The 24,101-nt window shown below is 36.0% G+C and overlaps 1 protein-coding gene across 1 annotated transcript in view; it reads right to left on the reverse strand.

The window, feature by feature from the left end:
- Positions 1-1,063: 1,063 nt before the first annotated feature.
- Atp11b (ATPase phospholipid transporting 11B (putative)) overlaps positions 1,064-24,101 on the reverse strand; it is a 104,899-nt gene continuing 81,861 nt past the window's right edge. Inside the window, exons 24-30 of the mRNA XM_027391992.2 lie at positions 22,229-22,356; positions 21,221-21,359; positions 19,527-19,592; positions 18,782-18,885; positions 17,008-17,173; positions 6,497-6,627; positions 1,064-2,151 (exon numbers count right to left, since the gene is read on the reverse strand). Of these exons, the coding sequence (XP_027247793.1) occupies positions 2,070-2,151; positions 6,497-6,627; positions 17,008-17,173; positions 18,782-18,885; positions 19,527-19,592; positions 21,221-21,359; positions 22,229-22,356 (816 nt within the window). The 3' untranslated portion in view covers positions 1,064-2,069. The remainder of the gene's footprint in view (positions 2,152-6,496; positions 6,628-17,007; positions 17,174-18,781; positions 18,886-19,526; positions 19,593-21,220; positions 21,360-22,228; positions 22,357-24,101) is intronic.

The raw sequence follows: 24,101 nt of genomic DNA on the forward strand, positions 1-24,101 counted from the left end.
TTGTAGTCCTTTTTCAATCAATGCCAGGACATATGCAGGACAGTTGAACTCTGGGTCTTCTCTTGGTGACTTTGCAGTCCTCTGTCAATCAATGCTAGGCCACATGTAGGCCAGCTGAACTCTGGTCTTCTCTTGGTGACTTTGTAGTCTTTTGTCAACAATCAACACCATAAGACAGCTAAGTCATGCCTATTCATTGTCACTTTGTTGCATGTATACCCTCTAAGACATTCTAAGGGATAAAGCATTTATCTTTCTATCAACTATTCTATTGAATGTGTGTAATATTTCATCTCTAGAACATGAATAACAGTAATATCCATTTATTTCCAGAATAATAGGTCATCCTAAATATAATTCTGTAATGTCTAAGTTAAAGAAGGGCTGTTTATGAAAATTAATATTCAGATAACATGGATATTATCTCTGCACTAGTGAAACAGAAAAGCAAACAGTTAATCTGCAAACACAGAGTCTTCATTTTTATTCTGCAATTCTTGCCTTACCAGCCCAGCCAGAAGTCCCACTCATGTGAGGAGGAACAAGTGGAAAGCTGTGGAACAAATTTGTGAGCAATTGCCATCTTCTCAAGAGAAACTGATAAAGTCTCACTGCACTGTTTTCTATGACCTCATGTGTGTACACAATCACACGGTTAGTGTAGGTGGAAGTTCTCTCATCATTCACAAATCTTAAGACACTACTTCTACATGAAACAAATAACAGTCTCAGTGATAGATCATCTACAAACTAAAATTTGAGATTCCAAGAATTAAGAATAATATGTATTAGTCATAATAATATGACTAATCATCCATAGCATATTAACTTACTGCTGACAAAATTCATTTTTGCTGACAAATATTTAGCAGTTTTGACTTTGATTCATTTTCATTCAACCACCATACCTGACAATATACCTTACAATGAAACTGTAATAATTCACTTTATTGGGGCAGTCTGCTTTAAATTAGATAACATATAATAACCTAAAAAAACAAGATTCTTAAGAAAAATCCTTTATTCTAAAGGCTGGTTTACAGAAAGTCAAGTGGGCCAAAGAAAGATTTTATGGCTTATATTTTAATTTATATAATTAAATGTATTTGCAATATTTAAATACTGTTCAAACTTGTTTTTTATTGATACAATTGAACTTTACAACATTGTCATAAAATTATGAACAGAGTCTTTGGAGAGGGCATGGGTAACAAGGGTGGTGGTGGTTTAAATATATTAGCCAGGTTGAGGCATGCAAAAGATAAGACAAGTTCAGTAAATTAATGTGACAATGGTATGTAATTTACCCACTAAAGATTTTACATACTTGGTCACAAAAATAATAGCAAACACCAATTTGAAGTCTAGTGAATGGTTCTACCTCTGACTTGGACAAGAGACGTAAAACTATCTTTGCACTTGCAGCATTAGCTTCACTGGCTGTATTACTGTATCAATAAAGGACTCTGGTGTCATAAAAGCTTACTACCCACACTGAAAAAGAAAATGGTTAGAAACTTGCTCTCTTCATTTGCTCTGTTACTTAAAAAGCACTAATGAATTAACACAGGTCACTGAAGGACCAAAACTCCTTAATATTCACATTAACTTTCCCCACGAAAAGCTTCAAATATAATCTAATAAAAAAAATAGAGTTCTCAAGGCAAATCTTTAGCATAATTTACAGAAGCATATTTAAATAGAAGAGTCCCGAACCACACTAATCCTAAAAATACATATACCCAGAAATTACCCCTTTCTTCTACCTTTATATTAAAGTATAGTGGCCCCAGCAAAGGCTGTGATGCCACCAGGAGTCCCATGAGCAGAAGGGACAAACCAGACAAAGAGATTGGAAGTATCTCTTTATTCCCAAATTTTAGTATGGTTGCATTCAAATTAAAGAGAATGGAGAGGGTTCATGTAACTGTCTGTTTCCTGTGGAACTCCAAGACGGTCTCAACTCCTCCACATTTCAGACAGTAACTTCAGAGCCAGTGTGGCCTTTTATAGGATGAAGACCCCAAATCTGAGGAAGGTGAACTTGTCCTCAGAGTCCTACTGTCCCTTTAACAAGTAGATGAGTCCATTGGCGAGAGAGTCAAGATGCTCCTGTCATTGGTATACAAAGGATCCGATGCACTCCACAACCTTAAAGTAACAATAAGAGAAAAGTTTGGCTCACCATAATCCATGGTTAGTTGAAAACCAACCAACCGAAAACCATAACCAGGACCTCCAAAATGCTAGACAAGCACTTTGAAATTAACTATACCCCTATCCCTCTGTTACTTTTGAATTTTGGGACAAGGTCTGTCTAAGTTATCTAGGCAGGCCTTGAACTTAAATCCTTCTGCCCCAGCATCTCAAGTGCTGAGATTACCAGTGTATACTATATACTACCATGGTGATTAGTATTAACTGTCAACTTGACGATCTGGAATCATCAAGGAGATGGCCTATGGGCATGCCTGTAGGATTATCCAGATTACATTAATTGATGGAAGACCCAAATTATGTGTGTAAGCATAGCTTTCAGTAGGGGATCCTAAATTATATAAAATGGAAAACAAACAAATGAGCTAAGCACTAGCATACATTCGCTTCTCTGTCCAGACTAGGGATACAGTGTGACTGGCTGCTTAAGCTGCTTTCCCTTGATGTCCCTGCCATGGACTATACCCTTAACCTATGAGGCAGAATATGCACTTTCTTCCTAAAGTTGCTTTTGTCCCCTACCCCCTTTGTGTGTGTGTGTGTGAATCTGATGAAGTGGCTTAGGCCTCAAAATAAGATCTTTCTGCTCCAAACTCCCAAGTACTTGTAATGACAAGTAGGTAACTCATTTATACCTGCAAGTGAAGTACACATGGAATGTCAGTCACTGCTGAAGCATAGCTCTTGGTATAGAATGTGGCATGTCCTATACAGCACCATGATGTTCCCTTGGAAACTGAGGTTGCCATAGTATATGCTCCCTTAACAACATCAGTTAAAATGTACAAAGTTTTTGTGTCTGGATGGCAGAACTCAGCAGGCAGGCCCATGGACCATATGGAAATTGTTTTATTTCTAGAGATGATCAGTATTGTTAATTGTAAAGCAGCCCTGAGCTGCCTCATCTTATACTGGAGGGTTCAGCCTTGCTTCAAAACTGGACATGAAACACAAATGAACAATGGAGGCTGTTCCACATCTAAACAGAAATGCTAAAACTATTTCATACAAATATGTAGAAACAATGACTGTTAGGTGTTTGACACAATGCTGATAGGCTTCAGCACCTGTCATTCAGCCCTTTGAGAAACACCAACCAACTCTGTACTATAGGTCAATTTACACAAACCTTTTGGATTGCTTAGCTACAAAGAGGAGAAAATGACAACAGTAGCCAATGGTATAACCCAAGATGCTGATAGCCTGCCAAACAAAGAAATAACTCCTAAAGTCAACATTTTATTAGAAAAAAACAACATAGAAAAATAATGTGGCATAATCTGAGTAAACAGAAATACTCCATCTTAAAGGAGGCATGCTGAAATAAATCCAATAACTCCCAGGCAGACAGATTTCCAATGGGGACAGTTAGAAAAATAGTGGTACAAAGAATGGGGACACCAAATGTACACAACTGAGAGGAAGGGAGTAAGAGTATACAGAAAACAGGGGGGAAAGGCTCATTTAAAATTAATTCTCGTCTTTTTAATCACTAGCAAGTATGTGTATCATCATTAAAGGCAATTTTATTAAAGTAAAAACTACTTAGAAGTTCTATTATACGATCTTCATCTAAACTCTATTTGGTTCCAAGCAAGAAGGAATGTCAATAGATAAAACAGCAGCGTAAGACCCTTCTGAAATATCTTTTGGTAAAACTATTAGCTTGGAACACTATAGAACTATCTTATAACTTTTTAAATGTCCGTATGTAAGATACCAATATTCGGATACATTTATCTGCTCATAGTAGTCTGTTTATATAGGATGAAATCACTACTATATTACAGAAACATTTTGGATCCTATGTTCTAGTCAAGTTAAGTGAGGGTGAATCCACAGACAGTGCACCACAGTCACAGCACAACCAAAGGTGAAGTGAGTTGAGAACCTGTTCACATAAGACTGTACTTCATGTTATATGAATGATATCATTCCTGCTAGTTTTCAAAATATAAACCTAACCAAATAATAAATGTGATTTTACCAAAAGGCAAGAATGATGCTTCCTTACCCACTTCATTTATCCCTTAGGGTATGCCCAGGCTCTCCTAGGCCTTTGGTTTACTATTCTGACAGCACACTGAGACAATGGGAATTACCATCTGTCTGCGTCAATCACAACCTTTACCAACATCCAGTGTGTTGCTGCTTTGACTTGGGGAAGCAGTGTGAGACCAAACAGAGGAGATTTCACTGTCTAGACCTAATAATCATCTACATCTTATGTAAATACACAAAAAAACAAAGCAGAATTTAAATGTTATTTACCCCAAAATGGAAATTTGGGCTATGACTTTGGAAATCAGTATGGCAATTCCTAAAGAAAATGGAAATCAGTCTACCACAAGATCCAGCAATTCCATTCTTAGGCATATACCCCAAAGAAGCACATTCACACAACAAGGACATCTGTTCAACCATGTTCATTGCAGCATTATTTGTAATAGCCAGAACCTGGAAGCAACCTAAATGCTCCTCAACTAAAGAATGGATAGAGAAAATGTGGTATATTTACACAATGGAGTACTACTCAGTGGAAAAAAAATAATGGAATCTTGAAATTTGCAAACATCCTGAGTGAGGTAACCCAATCACAAAAAGACAAAAGTGGTATGCACTCACTCATAAGAGCAAAGGATTACCAGCCTACAATCTACACCTCCAAGGAAGCTAGGAAACAAGGAGGATCCTAAGAGAGACAAACATGGTCCCCCCAGAAAAGGGGAAAGGGATAAGATTTCCTGAGCTAATTAGGAGCATGGGAAAAGGAGAGAGGGAGCTAGGAGAATGAGAAGGGGAGAAGAGGAGGGGTGAGGAGGACAAGAGGGAGCAGGAAGGTTGAATTGGGGGAAGACTAGAGGAGAGCAAGATAAGAGATACCATAATAGAGGGAGCCATTATAGGTTTAAAGAGAAATCAGGCACTAGGGAAATGTCCCGAGATCTACAGGGATGAAACCAACTAACCATCTAAGCAACAGAAGAGAGGCTACCTTAAATGCCCTCCCCTGATAATGAGATTGATGACTAACTTATATGCCATCCCGCAGCTGATGGAAGTAGAAGCAGACACCCACTGAACTGAACTGGAATCCAGTTGCAGAGAAGGATGAGTGATGAGCAAAGGGCTCAAGACAAGGCTGGTGAAACCCACAGAAACTTCTGACCCGAACAAGGAGGAGCTCTTGGTCCCCAGACTGATGGCTGGGAAACCAGCATGGGACTGATCCAGACCCCATGAACGTGGGTGTCAGTGAGGAGACCTCGGAAATCTATGGGGCCTCTTGTAGTAGATCAGTACTTATTCCTAGCATAGGAATGTACTTTGGGAGCCTATTCCACATAGAGGGATACTGCCTGGGCCTAGACACATGGGGGTGGGCCTAGGCCCTATCCCAAAGGATACAACAGACTCTGAAGACCCCCTATGGAAGGCCTAACCCTCCAGAAAGGGTATGGGATAGGTAGGGTGTTAGTTGGGGGGGGGCAGGAGAGGAGGGCAGGGAGAGGGTACTGGGATTGACATGTAAAATAATCTTGTTTCTAGTTTAATTAAAAACAAGAGGAAAAAAAAGAAATTTGGGCTATAATCCATAAAAAAAAGCTGTGATAAATATAATTAAGAAATACACTTCAGAAAAAAAAAAAAACCCTCCAGATTCTTCTGATGCAGAATTTATCAAAGATAATATTAGAAGCACTGTTAAAACATGTTCTAACAAAAACTTAATTGGACAATAAATGCCAAATAAAAGAAACTTACAAATCCAAACTTATTTTAAAACTTCACTACAGAAATCTTAGGAAGGAACATGGAATAGAACAGCTTTTCCTGGGTAGCCTTGAGAACAAAGGTAATAAGGAAAGCAAAGATGTTTGACATTGAGTGTGGAAGTTATTTTTGTAATGACAAAAAGCAGTAGGAAAAACAACAAAAACCAAACACACAGCAGAGAATAAAACAGGAACATCCATAAAATAATAGTGAATAAAGTAGAACACCAGGGAAAAGTACCATACACACACTCCTATTTACTGTATCTTAGAAAGACTAAAACCAGCATTTTGTTCACTGGATGAAAAATCTCCTCAAAGATGCCTTCTCTTCTTTTGAGTCAAAGGACCATACCAAAAGCCAATAAGAGTATTAAATCAACAGCAAGCTCCCTCTTCACAGGGTAAAACCAGTGGACTCATTGGTATCTGCAGTGCAGGTTCTTTTTGTCCCTTTACAGGACACTCATCTGCAGCAAAGGCTACATAGTAAAATGTCACACCTGCTGATATGGTTGGGACTACACCTTCCTATGACTCGCTCCAGCATTCTTCCAACAGATGTGCATGGGGTCTCTCCTGGGAAACAGCACATGGAGTCCAAGCACTTGACACTTGAATGTGCTTCAGTAAGCTGCAAAAGAATGAAAGTTAGTTACTCATAGATTTGGACTGCACAAAACCATTAAGATATCAAAACATGCATTTGATACAAACATACATGTTTCACTACAATATGGAATGTACAGAGCTCTTTGGTGTTCTATCATATATTTAAACATTTAAAGCCTTGTGTTCTAATTACAAACCTAGTTAAATAGTGGTATAAAGATGAGTAGATAGGTATTTAAGTCTGCAAATGTTTATTATTTTGTCACTTAATAATTTTCGATGGTGAAGTTGGCTCATGTCAACTACAACTCTAATTCATCTTGGAGTTTTGCTTAGGTAAAATGTTCCTGCAATTACGATTAAAGAACAAATGTCCAGCAACTGAGAACAGTGGAGTATAAACTATCTTGCAGACTTAGAAATAACAACCTGGCAGGATATACGTTGTAAGAATGAGAACAACAACATAGTAAGAACTTTAGTAGTGCTTCTTATGTGCTAGGAACAAACACCCAACACATAGCTACTCCATACTCATTTACCTTTTAAGGTTTTAAGTTGTGTTGGACAACTCTAAGCTGCCACCTATGACCATTACCAAGTTATCTTTTTAACAGTGAGCAGATGGAACATGGAGCTAAATTTGTCAAGCAAGTTAGTAGTACCATTAAGATTTAAAGTTGAATTTATCAAATTTCTAAGATTTATATTCATTCAGACATAAATAGGTTCAGCAAGATAATTCAATCCCATATTACTAACAACTTTAATTATTAAAATGAGGGTAAATGGTCTGACTACATGGCTGAGTGAATCCCAACCCTGGTTGTGCTAGTCAAGAGTATCCTTGTTTTGCTTTTTGTCTGTTTTTGAGACAGGATCTCGGTAGGTAGCTCTGGTTGGCTTGGAACTCTGTGAGAAGACCAGCCTAGCCTTGAAGTCACAAAATCCATCTACCTCTATCTTCTGAGTGTAAGTAAAAACAAACTTAGTTGAATTTATTTTCCTTTATGTATATAATTTTCTATATGAGGAAGAATGAAATAAATTTGGTAAAGTTAACATCTACAAGGTTGGGAATCACCATATGCCACGTGAGGCATGGTAACAGAAGACACTGTGTAAACTCACAATGGACAGAGACACACATGTGAAATGTAAATAACCTGATATTCTGAAAGCAAGCAAATGGTGGAGTCCTACAATATCCGTGTATGGAGCCCCTGCTCATTCCAAGCAATGGGCATAGAACAGGGTTTCTTGTTTGGCAAGTGTCTGTCTGGTCACACCTAATCCTGGGCTCTGCTAAGCACCAAGAAAGCAAACCTCACACATTCTTTAATTAACACATTGTGGGTTAGGACTTAGTACACCATTGCTTTAATTGTGTTCTGTGAGATGTTTACATAAACATTCATTTTAAAAAGGAGAGGGGTTTCTATGACCAAATAGGTAGCTTGGGAAATGCTAACCCAACAAAGATTCAAACTGACTTTAGAGTATCAGGAATGCACTTAAGCCTCAACTGGTGCAGCCTGAGCCTACCATTCTACAATCCACTTAATCTTTTTAAATACAATTTATTTTGATCATGTTCTTTCTCCTCCCCCCACTCCTCAAAGATCGTCCTCACCTCCCTATCCACCCAACTTCATGTTCTCTCATTGTCTCTCTTTCTCTCAAAAAAACAAAACAAAACAAAAAAAACCAAAAACCAAACCTCACAAACAAACAAAAACTCAGTAGGACAAAAATATCAAAACAACACAAAAAATGTACAAGAACACACGTACATACAATACACACACACACACCATGGAATCCATTTTGTGTTGGTCAACTATTTAAGAAACTGTTCCCTTACCCCACCTAATGTTCTAAGAACTAGGACCCATTCACTACTACAGAATTAATACAACAAAGGAATCTGGGTAATGCTGGCTTAGGCAACAGGTTCTCATCAGTACTCAGTTTAGGCTTTGCTGACTCCTGTGTTCCCCTATCTGCTCCACACCAGCCAATGATGGTGGTGCTGTTGACACCTGTGGTCCTGGGTAAATGCTATTATCTCAGTCCAACTGGAAGGGATCTCTCTGGAGTCTGTCTATTGCTTTGGAGAATCCCTCCAATGGTAGAATCCCTGAAAGTCATCTGAGAAAAGAAGGCACCCTGGCGGTTCTTGGATGAAACAACCCTGCACTCACCTAATGAGGTGAGGATAAGAAAAAGGTGAAAGGTCAGGGCAGCAGTGTGGGTCACAGGGAGATTGGTAGCTCAATGCTAACCTCCAAAGACTGTCACTGGGCATGAAGGAAGTGTTTCAAGTTTGGGAGAGATAGAGTTCAGAAAAACTTTAGAATAATTTGGCAAACTGTTAAATCTAACAACTTTTTAAAAATCAGGGATTATTTCCCATAAATAGTTACATATTATATTTTAATAGTTCATTTTATCACAAACATAACAGTATTGGTACTGAAGGACAGGATATTAAAAAAAAAGAATATAAAACCTGATATTTTACATTTTTATTTAGGAATTACTAAGCCATCCCAAGAACTAGAGAGGAAGAAGAGTCTTGACTGGAACTTCAAGTTTAATGTTCTATACTTTGTTCATAGCTGATATTCAGTCAACTGACAAGGATTCCCTGAAAGTTACACCCACAGGCGATCTGCACGTTAGTGTCCATCTATGTGCAGAATAATGTTTGAGTCTGTATCTGGTTTCAGGTAGCTGTTTTACATTACATAAACCTATGGCCAAATGTTAAATCCTAGACACCCAAGAGAGTAAGCATTTAAAAACAATTATCTTTCATATCATCCAATCAATGAAATAAAAGCACCTCCCCCCCAAGAAACAGAACAAATAGTATCAAGGAAAAATCAGGTGCATTGTAAATGCTGAATACTGCACAGCTATCTACAGAAACCCTTCTCCTGGCTGCCAGCAAACTACCAAGTGTTATCACTTTCCTAGAGGTACAACACCTATCCCAATATTCAGTAACTAAGAGCCCAGGCAGATAACGTTGAGCCATAGCAGCCAGTGTAATGGGGGGTGGGGGTTTCAGTTCATTCAAAGTATGAAGGGGGGGGTTTATATTTTTTTAGGATTATGAAAATCCTAAATTAATGGTGTGAGATCTTATCTGGTTGTACCAAGAATTAACTTTGAATATAGCAGACATTTTGATAACTAATTACTATTAATGATCACTATTGTACCTAATTCTAGGTTCTTAGGTAATATCCTTGAACTTCACCCCATGGATACTCAAGATGGCTATGACTGACTAGTGAAAAATATCCATTTTTATAGATTTTTGACTTCTGATATAAATTCTGACTTACTGTGCTTGTTTCCACATTAATGGAGGAATGCTGAGTTGTTGTTAGTTACCAAATAGCTTACTTAAATCTTACGTTAGAAAATTGTTTTTTAACATTTTAAACGTTTTCACTACAATGTCATCAACTAAAGGCTCTTTTAAGTTTAAATGAGAATTGTCAAATTCTTAAGTATTAGGGCTTCTGCCCATAAACTGTATCTATTCTTTCTTTCTATCTATCTATCTATCTATCTATCTATCTATCTATCTATCTATCTATCTATCTATCCATCCATCTCTCAATGTGAGTACCTTATGTAGATTTAAGGTTTGCTTTTAGAGAAATGTTTTCTTTTTGATGTGAAATCAAAGATCACAAAGAATTGCTGAATTTCAAATATTGTTAAGAATCAAAAATTCTGTAGAACAAGCAAGAGCTGTATCTCCTCATACAGCAGTTAGGGATGGTTCAAGATAGGTGGCCATCTTATTCCAAAACTCTTGTTTCCAGCTTACAGCTTTATCAATCATCCTTCTGTTCTCCTTCCCTCTAAGTAAAACAAACAACTCCAAAATGATAAAACTTTGAAAGACATTTACAAACATAATTGAAATATCTCCATGTTGATACCTCCATGGAGGCTTTCTAGAGAGGTATTTCTATATATGTTGCCTCATTTTAACACAAAAATAAGCATATGATTAAAAACTATATTGAATAGGAGTTGGGGAGAGAGCACAGCAGGCAAAGAGCTTGCTGTGTAGGCATGAAAACTGCACTGGAGCCCCAGAACCCATAGAAAAGTCCTGAGCGTGGCATTCTGTCTGTAAGTCCAGGTGTGGGAAAGTGCAGAAGGGCTCCTTTTCCTAGAGTAATCTGGCTAGTTAACTAGTTGGAACAGGGAGTGCCAGATTAAATAGAGAGAGAGTGACCCTGCTGGATAAAGTGAAGAGAGACTGAGGATGACCCCAGGATTGGCCTGGGGCCTCCACACACAAATATACTGAACCACCCATACACGTGTACACATACTCCACATATGCACACATACCACACATATACAAAAATAAATGAAAAATCATTTTATATAAGCATTTTAATAATTCACTTATTCCTAGTTTCAAAGGAGACTGGAGAGCCCTTTTATATAAATGTTATATTTATTTAACTGGTTCTTTAACGATATATGCTAGGTCTTTATAGTTGGGATAAGGAAGAGCATCAGTATTTGTTAAACATTAAAATCCCCAATATAGTGGAAAGTAAGTTCATGTCCTAGGTGAAAAGGAGGGACCTGACTTATAAATTCCAGGGTCTCTTGCATCCCAGGCTGACCTTGAACTTTCAGTGTAGTCAAGAATGACCTTGAACCCCTTCTTGATCTTTCTGACTCCATACTCTGAGTGTTAAGATCAAAGATGCATGCCACTATGTCCAGTTTATACAGTGGTGGGGTTGAACTCAAGGCTTTGTGCCTGCTAGGCAAGCACTCTACCAGCTGATCTACATCTCCAGCCACCTAACTACAATCTTTTGAAACATATCAAATCAAAATGAAAATTCAGAATTTATTTAAGTTTTTCTGAATTACTATTGCTACTACTACCAATAACTGCCCTCATTAAGGGCAATCCACTAAAAGAATCTAACTTTAACATATGTCTCACAGAATAATTCATAGTTTTCAAATTATTGTAAATGTTTTATGATCTGATTTATAGTAAAACTGAAAATATTATACTCGAAGTGGCTTTGTCTTCAAGTTTCTCTATTTGCTTATTCCAGATGAGACTACAGTATCTTTTTAAATAGAAATCACAATAAAATGACAAGGAAAAATAGAAGCACTGGTGGTAGGATTTATAAGTACTACCAACCAAAATGTTGTTCACACATCTCAATTATATCTAAAAGTGGCTTGGATTTATTCTTCAAAAGAGGAGTAAACTATTCCCATAACAATTAATGTTTTTCAGATTTACTTATTTCTTGTGAGTGTTTTGCCTACATCTTATGTATGTGTATCACATCTGGGGATGGTTGTGAATCACCATACTCAGGTCCTCTGCAAGAACAGCAAGTGTTCTTAATCATGAGCCATTGGTAGCCCCAACAATTAATATTTCTATAGAGATACAACTATTAAAATGTATGAAAAAGACAAGTCTGCTAAATGCCAGTTAATGTAAAACTAGTCACTCAGTCTAAGCACACTTTCTTATTTGGTTATTCAACTCTAAAGAGAGAATTTCAGTAATTCAGTGTCTACATTAAGATGTATAAAATATTCACTATTACAACTTCAAAATTACAATTTCAAAATGATAAGGCACAACATACTTTCAAAAGAAGTGGAAAGGAATAACTTCTTGAATGTAAGAAAACAGGCTGTGAAAACACCTTACTATGATAGAATCTGAAGTGAAGTGTGATTTACTACTTTAAGTCCAAAGAAACATGAATAAGAAATTCAAGGATAAATATAAAAAAATTAAGGGATACAAACAAGGAAAAGAACTAAGCCAAACAACATATGAGGAACAGTGAAGAATCAGTACAGTGAAATGGAAACGTGAGGCTGATTCTCCATGGCATACCCCAAGCATGAGAATGCAGTGTAGGAGTCCCCAAAAGGCCCAGCAAGTACTACCTAGTGCACGCAACAACTGTCCTGCTGGCTGCAAGCCTCAGCTAGCAGGAGCCTACTGTCCTCCCCTCTGTGCTGGCTTTCAGCAAATTCATATGCTGAGCTGACTGAACCCTTATCTTCTTCCATCTAGAAGGACAGAAAAGCAGTAAGTCTTATATTCAGAACAATACTCTCATAGTACATAGTTTAAAATCAAAGCAGTAGGTTGGGTTTACAATCTGTGAAGCACAGACCAAAGTTCACATAACAGCACAGTTACTGTCACAGGACAGAGAGAGCCAAGGAGCTTCTTGAAGAATACAGCAAAGCATATCATATGACGAGCCATGAGTACAAAGCTCTTAGAAGCACACAGACTAGTAAAAAGCAAGTTTCCTTTAGTCAAACGCTACTTCTTCTATAAAATTCAGTGCCACCAAGCCTTGGAATTTGTCATCTCAGCCCCCCTCTCTCCTCAGGATATTGCTCTACTTGTAACTAGACTAGAGAGCAGAGGGGTCACATGGCCCATAAACAGCAAATGTGAAAAGAGGCATGATTTCCTTGTTAATAAAATAAAGTTGAAATATTTCTTTAGGGAATGTCAACTTGATTTATTTATTTATTTTAATGTGTATGAGTGTTTTGGCTGCATGTATGTATGAGCCTGATTCCTGTGGAGACCACAAGAGGGTTTTGGATCCCCTGGAACTGGAGTCATAAACAGTTGTGAGACACCATGTGAGTGCTGGGAACTGAAGCCAAGTCCTCTGAAAAAACAGCCACTGCTCTTAACCACTGAGCTATCTCTACAGCCCAGGGAAGGTCAACTTATTTCTGTCTGGTTTTGGCTAAGAATACTATCTTTTTGTTTTTCTTTGTTGCTGATTTTAAGTTAAGAGTGTAAAAAACATCCATGTGCTATGTAACAAACTCAGACTCCTAGGAAGGTGAACATGTTGGGATGTGTATGGTGCAACACACTAGAAGGAGCAGAGTGTGGTACCAGCACTCAGGCCAGCTGTTAGGACTGCAGTAGTCCTTCCTCTATGACAACTAACCCAAAGATTCTGCTTTCATGATAATCTTTCAGAATAATGTTAATGGTACTAATTTATTGCAATATTCTAACACGTGGGATCTCTTTATAACTTTCTTCATTCTTTTGTATAGTATTGCTTTAAAAAAGGTACTTGTTTTAAGCCAAAATATGTAAAACTACAAATTCATAACATTATGATTAATCACAATGTAAATTATCTTCCCTTAACAAAAGCTGTCCAGTGTTCTTTTATATAATAAACTCTCCTGTTGGCAGATCCTCAAACAGAAGATAGAGAGCTACTGATCATAAAAACCAGCTATTGATAAAGTGGGATATACATATTTGCCTCAACCAAAAGTAAAAATTGAACCTTCACATTTTAGATCTTGCAAATATGAAAAATGGTTTACCAACTCATTTGCTAAACATAATTATTGTAGTTATCATTTCAAAGTAAAACATCCGAAAAAAATTAAAGCCAATAATAAAAACACAAAAGGTTAGTAAAACTTTAAAATACCTTTTAAATTATAAACTCATAGTATATTACCTGAAGGTTAAATGGTGTTATGTCAAAGCTATTCATTTGATCAAGTGAATAAACACAAGTTAGAAATTTTGAGAATATAAAAATAATTTAAATAAACATAGTTGCCAGGCTGGTGGCATATGCCTTTAATCCCAGCATTCACAAAGCAGACACAGGTAGATCTCTGTGAGTTTGAGACCAGCCTGGTCTACATGGTAAGTTCCAGTACAGTTAGAGAGCCTGTTTCAAAACAAATAAAAATCCCAAACAAATATTTTCAAAAGTTCTAGGATTTCAGCTTTCATTTCTTTCTATCAAAAGACATCTTGAGACTAGTGGTTATTTTTTGTAAACTCCCAGATAGGCATGGCTGTGGAGATAAGAGTTAAATATAAGATATATAAAATATATATTTCAATTTACAGATGTACTAAAGAACAGCAACGATACATGGGATACTTATCCAGCCACCAGAGTATACAAAGACACACAGGCACATGTATTTATATTACAGATTAAGGCAAGACAAAAAAAAATGGGCAACTCTCACTTCCAAGTAATTACAACTTGCTTTGTGATGACTTTTTAATTACCCAACATGCAGGAGCATTCTTACATATGACTATGACAAGCAGAAGCATTAGAATTATGCTAGAAAAGATAGGTATAAAGATATGAAACCAGGTACAGTTCTCTGTCCTCATGTTCAATTTCCATCTGAATTTTCTTTTCAAAGAAGAATGGGTATCATTTTTAAATTTTAATATATGTATTAATTAAGGTCAAATTAGAGACAGAACTGTGCTAATAAAAATGCTTGACTCTTTATTGATGCATCTGCCCATCTTTTGAATATTATTTAATTGATCTTTGGCATGCATAAGGATTACAAGGTTCTACTCCTACTCTACCTAAGTTTGCTCAGCTGATTCCTTGCCCTCGACAAAGGCTGCAGTGCGATGAACTCGTCACTTAAAGCAACTGTGTTGGAGTACATCTATAAGTGGACAGAAAAGGGATGGGACACACACAAGTCAGTGAGCTGCATTCATTATTTGGAAGACAGACAGGACAAACTTTGTAAATTCCAAACACCTGTTCCCACAGGAGCAGGAAATATGCATGGCACACACACAACTGATATTTGTAAGATACAGGCCTTAAAAACCAATCTTATTCTGAAGAGAAACACTCAGAGTGAATGCTGGCAGCCCTCCCTTTGATGTGACTTTTCTTGTTATCTTTGATAAACAATGAGCCATCTGACAACTTAGTAGCCATTTCTTCAACATTTGAAACCAGAAGTGACAGTAGAAGCAGAAATGATTACTGCTTACAGCAAAGGAATAATATCACATTTGTGATATAAATGACACATACCATCTCAGTATAAAAAGAGAAGAGAAGAAAATCACAAAATGACAGCAACAGGCTACAAGACCCATGAGTGGAAGTAACACTTTCCTTCCTTTTCCCAAATGAGAACAGTCAGAATATCTCATTAATCCCCAGATACTAATTTACATAAGAAAAAGGGAAAATTATTCTGACTTCACATATGATAAAATGTAAATTCCCTTTTTAATAAACTTTAACTTACATTAAAACAAATATATGGAGTATTTTTTTTTAACATAAGTAACATCATACCTTTTGGATCAATAAGCAATCCCTATGAAAATACACTGGAAGCTTTAAAACCATAGAACAATTAGAGACAAATGGAAATAAATGTTAATAGGTTGTTATTACTAACTTTTGGGGGAAATATAATATAGTCCACAGGGTGAGACAAACTATCCTCCACAAAGTCTAGACAAGTGGAGCTAGAGCCATAGTTAAGCACATATACTTCTCTTGCTGAGAAGCGAGTTCAGTTCCCAGAACCCACTCTGGGTGGTTCACAGCACCAGTTACTCTATCTCCAGGAAATCCAATGCCCTCTTCTGGTCTCCCACTGCACCTGAACTCAGGTGCACATACCCCAGTCCCTCAGATGTACACATACAATTGAAAATTAGAAACAAATTTTTTATTTGAAAAGCTAAACAAATATAATAAACATTTTTAAAAGTAATACTTTGACTATAAATATTTACATCTGAAGACCAAAAATAAGTCTTTCTGATAAAGATTTACATAATATATTGTAGAATGGAATTCTGTCCCTGCTGAAGCACATATACACAAAAGGAGACACAAAAATCATGTGACTTTTTTCATCACCATTTAGGAATAAATATGACAGAGTAATAATCTCATCCTCACCATTTTATATTGCACCAAATACACATTCACTAGAATTATATCGCCAAACTAAGTAAATAATAAATGCTGATGTGACCAATGGAACCATTTCTTTAGCATTCACTGTGCTTAAACATTCTTTCATTTAATCCTCACTGCAAAGGAAATGGAAGACATTTCTATCATAATTTCACCAATGAGGAAATCAAGGCTTGAAGCCTTACTGCTACCAAATGGCATAGCTGGTAGCTAAAGTGGAATCAGTCCCCAAATGTCATATCCGTAAGGGTTAGCATAGTGTTAATTTCTGCTGTAGCTTTAACAACATGGATATGTACCTTAGTCATACCTAGCTGATGCAATACTGCGGCATCTGAAGCAGATTTAGTATTGTCATCTGGACATAACTTCTAGTTTGATATTTAAATTTTAAATTATAATTACTAGCAGCCATAAAATTAATAGAAAAAGAAAAAAATTAAAAGCACCACACCTAAAAATACTGGAAAATTATTTGATATAGGAATGGGTATTTTTCAAGAAAAGAAATTTGTAATTGTAGTTACTCATCTCTAACTGTTCTAACTAAGGAGTTACTGAGTATGAAAAGTGCTTACCTGTGCCTTTTCTGTACTTGTTGGATGAAGCTGTCGATCAAATACTTTCTTCACAACATCAAGAAATAGACAAGTAACAACCATGAGGAATATGGCAAACCACACCGGCCCACTTGACAGGAGCTGAATAAATACAAAGTACATATTCTGGGATCCCAAAAATGGCCTGCAAAGAAAGACAGTAGTCTCATTAAAGTGAACACTGGCTGTGCATAATACCACATGCCAGTAATCTCAACACCTGGAAGACTAGGCAGAACCTTGGGTTTGAGGCCTATGTAGGGAGACGTTGCTTTAGAAACAAACAAGTGAAATAAAAATTTAAAGAGTTAAATGAAGACATCACCAAAACTCAAATATCTGAAAATAACAATTTTAAGAGTGCCTGGAAAATTTTTATAATTGAAACTGGAAGAACTTAAATAAACTCATGAAATAGACTGTTAAAATGTAAAATCCAGTTTAGTTATCTTTAACAATTATACCTTTCTACTAATAGGTGAATGCCAAGCCATTAATTAGATAACCATAGTTTCCTGGCAAGTTATAAAATGAATAATGAAGAACAGATAATGTGGGTTACAGAAATAAGAGACCAAGAAATAGTGTATAAGGAAATACTTTCTATTGATTACAAAGAAAAAAACTGCGCTGACGAGATGGATAAATCAGATAAAGCACTTGTTGCCTCAGCCTGACAACTTGAGTTCTCTCCCTGGAACCCAGTAAAAGTAAAATGTGACAACTATTGCTGCAAAGCTGTCCTCTGACATCCACATGGGTGTCAAAATAACAACGACAATGACAAAAACAACCTCTCGATTATCCAAATCTCACACTGAAAGCTAGGTTTTTCTTTTTTCTTTTTTTTGTTTGTTTTTTTGAGACAGGGTTTCTCTGTAGCTTTGGAAGCTGTCCTGGAACTAGCTCTTGTAGACTAGGCTGGTCTCGAACTCATAGAGATCCACCTGCCTCTGCCTCCCGGGTGCTGGGATCAAAGGTGTGCACCACCAATGCCCGGCTTAGGTTTTTCTTTATAAACACACTCAGAGACGCTAGATCATGGTATTATGAAGGTATTCTTTTTGGGTTTTTGTATATATCAACTTCAAGAGACTATAGGGGAATAGAGAAACAAATAGGGAAAGGTTCACAGACAAATTATTCATAAGTGTGTTCTTTTGTGATCCTTTTATGGAAGATAATTATCAGTCAATTCAAGTTCTTTGTGCTTACCTTTACAAAGTTTTGCCTGGTAAGTGGACCTAAGGTGTAACAGACACATGTAATATATATGCTCTTCAAAAGAAAGATATTAGTCAACCATCACTTACCAAAAAATCTTAGGGAAGCATAATTAATTATTAATCTTTTAAAATGCCTACTAATGATCTATATTTAATAAAGATGAAGCATACTATTAACCTTTGAGAGAGATGCTACCAATAAAAAGCTAATGGGTTTCTATGACTTGTTACATACATGAGAAAATAATTTAAAAGTAATATGGTTAGTATTAAAGGTTATGAAGTCAGACAAAAGGTTTACAGCCTAGTAAACCTAGCCTACAGCCTAGCCTTTGTGACCAAGAGGCTCAGTTTTCATGTAGAAAAATGAGGACAGTAGGATTATTTTGAAGATCAATTCAGAGGAATGAACTTATCAGCATAGTGTCTAAAAGCTATTAGGAGCAGAATCTGGTCATTAAGGAATCCATCACAATAAATGTTCACTATAGTTCAATCAACATAATTAAGACAATGCAATCACTCACCAGAGAATCCCACCATAAAACAAAGAAAATATAAAATAAAATATAATAGATCCCCAGGTAACAAGATGGTTGATCCAAGTCCAGAAATGAGTTTCCAAAGCCATCTAAAAGAAAAAAAAAGTGTCTTAGCACTATAAATAGTTTACTTTAACTTCTAGATAAAACTTAAGAATTACACATATCAATCACAGATGTCTAGAAGTTCCTATCTCCCATACAAGATATAATATTATTAAAATAATCTAAATAGTAAATAGTGTAATATTTTTCTTCTGAGGGAAAACAGTATTCAAATATCATGTGATGACATTACTTCAACTTTTTTTTTGGTTTTTCAAGACAGGGTTTCTCTGTGTAGCTTTGGAGCCTATCCTGGAACTCGCTCTGGAGACCAGGCTGGCCTTGAACTCACAGAGATTCGCCTGCCTCTGCCTCCCGAGTACTGGGATTAAAGGCATGCACCACTAATGCCCGGCGACATTACTTCAACTTTAAGGCACAAAATAAACTGTGCTAGTTTAGATGATACACAGTGAAGCAAAATTTCAGTGATTTGAAACCAAAACCATATGAAGCTTTAGAATAGGAAGGAGAACTTATAGTGAAATTTAAATGATTAAAATTTAGTGAAAACATGTCCTGTACTGTTGAAAACAAAAAGGGAAACTATATATGCATAGCTAAAAGGTGAAGTAAATAAGATATACAAACAAAGTGTGTACAGTTTTCTAATATGGTAGCATACCTTTACCGTGACTGTAATAACCATGACTGTGAAGACCAAAGTACCAAACGTCCAGTTTCCAAACATCTAAACACAAGGAACAGACTTATATGTCACATATATATATTTATATAATATATGTTATATTAATTATACTGTAATGGAAAAGTAATTTTACTCTTTACAAAAACTATCTGAATTATTTAAGACAGATATACTCATGAATGCTGACAATATTAATAAAGTTACAAGTATGAGGACAAAAATATGAAGCCTTATTATGGTAACTATTCTGGATAATGGGCCTTTGGAAAATACCAATATTCCAAAGATGGTTCAGAATTCAGAACTGTGTATAACATACTGTTTTTACTTAGGATGATAGAGTTGTGATTGCTTTATTCCTGTCCCTGTGCAAAAAATGTAAAACCTGGCTTGACCACAGTTATTTTCTGGAACATTCCTAACCAGAAGTTATAGCAGAACATTTGCTACCATGTATCTGGATAGAAAATCTTAGTATGCAAAAAGAGAAAAAAAATTAAACTTAAAACCAGTTTCTGAAAAAAAAAAGAGTGACCAATGAACTATTCTTCCAATGATTCCACATAAAAAATGGAATGTGGCTGCAAGTAATGTCAGTCGGAAGTATTTTTTGATTTTTATAGTCCAAACTTATAAAATCCATCACATACAGAATCCCCAAAGAATATCATCTTATTTTCATATTCAGACCATAAATATGCAGCTTATATGAATTTAGTTTACAAAGCAGTCTTAATCTTGATACTCATTTAGACTTTTATGTAAAAAGTTGATTTGTTTTTTAACGTATACATTTCTAACAGTGATTACCTGACAAATTATTTAAGCTCCCTGACACATCATTTGTAAAATGACAGTAAGTCTCACAGATGTTAGTAAAATGTAAAGTATGCAAAAAAGGATAAGTTTCTGGTACATAAAAAGTGAATGGCAGCCAGGCATTGGTGGAGCACACCTTTAATATCAGTACTCGGGAGGCAAAGGCAGGCAGATCTCTGTGAGTTCGAGGCCAGCCTGAGTTCCAGGACAGGCTCCAAAGAAACCCTGTCTCAAAAAAAAAAAACAAAAAACAAAAAACAAAAAACCCAAACTAAACAAACACAAAAAAACACTAAACAAACAAAACTAAAAAAAGTGAATGGTAAACAAATGTAATTATTAACAGTGGAACAACAATATTAACATTCCTTTATATGAGGGTACCTTGTAGTCTACCAAGAAGATACAAAATGTAGAAATCATACTGAGTCAATGCTTATTTCTGAATCTTTTAAATATGCAGACTCAGAAATTCAAAAGTCAGTGGGTATCAACTGAAATCCTGGAGTGCCAGTTTCTTCAGGGATATGGTGGCAAGTACTCTTATGGCAACTTTGACCTCTGTTAAAACTACATGTCCTAATCCTGAGGATCTAGTTTACTTAAGATATGCTATGTTATATTTCTCTAGAAAGAAGGGAGACAGCATTTTGCTCATCACAAGTCACATTTGGTGACTTCTTTTTGAGGGTGAGGAGTAAGTTCATAAAGACCAGCTCTCTCCATGCTGACATCTTCAGCTACAGGTGAGAAAGAGGGCATTTGGAGATCATGCTAAGGAGAAGTGACTTAAGCTTACATTTTTTTCAACATTGTTAACATTTTTAAAGCATTCTTCATTTATTTTTTACCTGGCCATTTCCAAGCAGAGATGTATCTTTCCCCACAAGAAAATAGGATCCAAAAAAGAAAATGAAGGCGTGGCTGAAACCCAGGGTGGTCCAGTACAGAAATGCTTTAATGCTCAAGAGACGGTTTTTACTAATGTCCCTACAACAATGTTTATAAAGAAAAAGAAATAAAGTTCATTTTTTAATCTTCTAGGCAATTAATTTAAACTGATAGAATTTTATGATGGCTAAAAACATCAGCAGAAAGAATAAACTTAAATTTGTAAACAAGCATTTCTAATAATGGCATATATCTTTACAATAGCCCAGAGTTCATATAATAGATTTCAGTATCTTTTAATTTGATAATAAAACACAATACAGGCATAGTACTACAGTGTAATTGTGAAAATACTGATTATCTGTACTATATCCTCTTCTTATTCAATCACTCTGCCATGATGATCTTTTTAGTGAGTTATAAACTGGAGACAGCACCAAGGTTCCTCATTATCTTCACTTTAGAAAGTAACCGTTAATGAGAACAAGAGACGGTCCTAGGTATCTTGGTAAACTAGAGCAAACTACTCCAAACCATAACTGGCTATGTCCGTAACTGGGACCTCTACAGCCTCTACAACAGTTTATAAAGATCACCGGCTGAGCGTGACAGGCTCAACATCTCTAGGACTATTTGGTTTGGGGGGGAGTTCTGGAAAAAGCAGGAACTATTCTATTCTCCTTCACTTGCACTTAACTTTGATTAACACTAATAAATTATCTAATAGTAGAATATAAACAATTTTTAGAACTCTAGATACTATTAACAGATGAGTAACTTCTCTTGTGTACATGAAATAGAATACTGTGTACAACAGTAAAAGGATGAAAGTGTTTACTCCTAAAAACATCAGAAATTTGTGGAAAATTTCTCTTTAATATTGAAAAATTTTAAGCCATGCAACAATCATGCTTTAGTATTTATACCTAGATACTACCTATACACATCCAATATTGGAAAATACATACCGATAGAGGGTAGGCTTGCTCTGTAATACATGAGGGTCTATATGTTGTTCCAAAAGACTATATATGAGAACAGGTAGGGAAGTAAAACAGATATTGTATAAAGTCAGGTACACGCTGTCATACAGTGTCTAAAAAGAGAAATAAATTAGAGGAATTTTGAGATTCTAAATTAAATATTTCTACTGCACATATAATAGTAGAGAAATATTAAAAATAAGTACCTTTTCAATTTATACTAAAATCCATTTTAAAGTGTTTTAATTAATAAATGTGATTTGCTTTAGTATAGAACTTATACTGTTTCTAGATGTATATTGTCCTTGGGACTGAAATACTTTTCTGTTATGTTTTCTCACAATGTAGTAAATTGGATCTCCATCTTACGACATTCAAGTTTGGTCAGTGTGATGCAGTTTTACAGTCCTCCTATATGCATTCTAGGATCCTAATGGGCTATACATCATTTTCTTATCCTTTCATTTTCCTACCTACCTTCTTCTGTACTGCCCATAATACTGAACCCTCTATTTTTCCCATGGAAGCTTTTTTTTTTTTAAAGTAGATTAAGTCCTTGATGATATCACCTTCCTCTCAAGTGTTCTAGTTGCTACTGTTGGTACCAATGCTTTAGCTTTTTGCCTGTGGTCCACACTCAGTTCCTATTGTCATTGTGCCAACTGGTTTTTATCAACCTAACACAAACCAGACATATCAGGAAAAAGGGAATCTTAATTAAAAAAAAATGCCTCCATAATATTGACCTGCCTTGATTAATGATTGATGTAGGAGGGCTCAGGCCGTTGTGGGCGGTGCCATCCCTGGGCAGGTGGTTCTGGGTTGTGTAAGAAAGCAAACTGAGTAACCACGAGTGAACAAGCCAATAAATAGTGTTCCTCCATGGCTTCTGTTTCACTTCTTGCCACAGGTTCCCACCTTGGGTTCCTGCGCTGATTTCCCTCAAGGATGGAGTCTGGCCTGAGAGCTATACAATGAAATAAACACTTTCCTTCCCAAGCTGCTTTTGGTTATGATGTTTTATCATAGTAATATACACCTTAATGAAGACACTTATTAAATACTATCTCTTTGAAAACCCAGTCAAAATATATCAGGTTCCTATTATCATATGATCATAACGTATTTAATTCTGGTAAGCTATTACTAGTAACTGATGTCTATAAAGCCATTTAAATAAAACTCTGTATAAGCAATTATGAAAAGGAACTCACAAACTTAACTCATAACTGAAGATCAGAAAAAAATGTAGCAATCATGAGCTATGTGAAAGGATAATTATGTAAAGTTAGTTTTTGAGGTGAGATTTATGTAATCCCTGAATCAAATCACTAAGGCTCTCACTGAATTTTTAAAACTTCAGGATAAGGAATAAAAATAATGTGAAGTGAACCTTTATTAATTCCTTGGTCTGACTTGCTGTTGATTCTACAGAAATAACACAAATAGGTAAAAGCAGTAAGCAAGGTCGGGAAGGTTAGTTGGTGTATATTAAGAGTCCTTGATGGAAACTGGATGCGGTGGTGGTAACTCTCACCAGTAATCCTACCACTTGGGAAGTAGAGGCAAGAGGGCCACCAGCTCAAAATCATCTCTGACTACATAGTAAGAGGCCAGCTAAAGTATATAAAAAATCTTGCATAAATAAACAAACAAATACACAAATAAATGAGGAGAGTTAATGTCAGTTTGAAAAATAAGAGTCCACAATTAACATATATTTTGGTAGTTAATAGTAATCTCAAAAGCAAGAATAAATAGTAAGGATGTTAGGTAGATTAAGTAAATATACTTAGTTACTTACACAACAACAACAAAATGAAGTCTGTTTAAATAGTTGTCAAGATTTGAAAACATT

The sequence above is a fragment of the Cricetulus griseus genome (genome assembly GCF_003668045.3).
Source record: "Cricetulus griseus strain 17A/GY chromosome 1 unlocalized genomic scaffold, alternate assembly CriGri-PICRH-1.0 chr1_0, whole genome shotgun sequence".
NCBI classification, from domain to species: domain Eukaryota; kingdom Metazoa; phylum Chordata; class Mammalia; order Rodentia; family Cricetidae; genus Cricetulus; species Cricetulus griseus.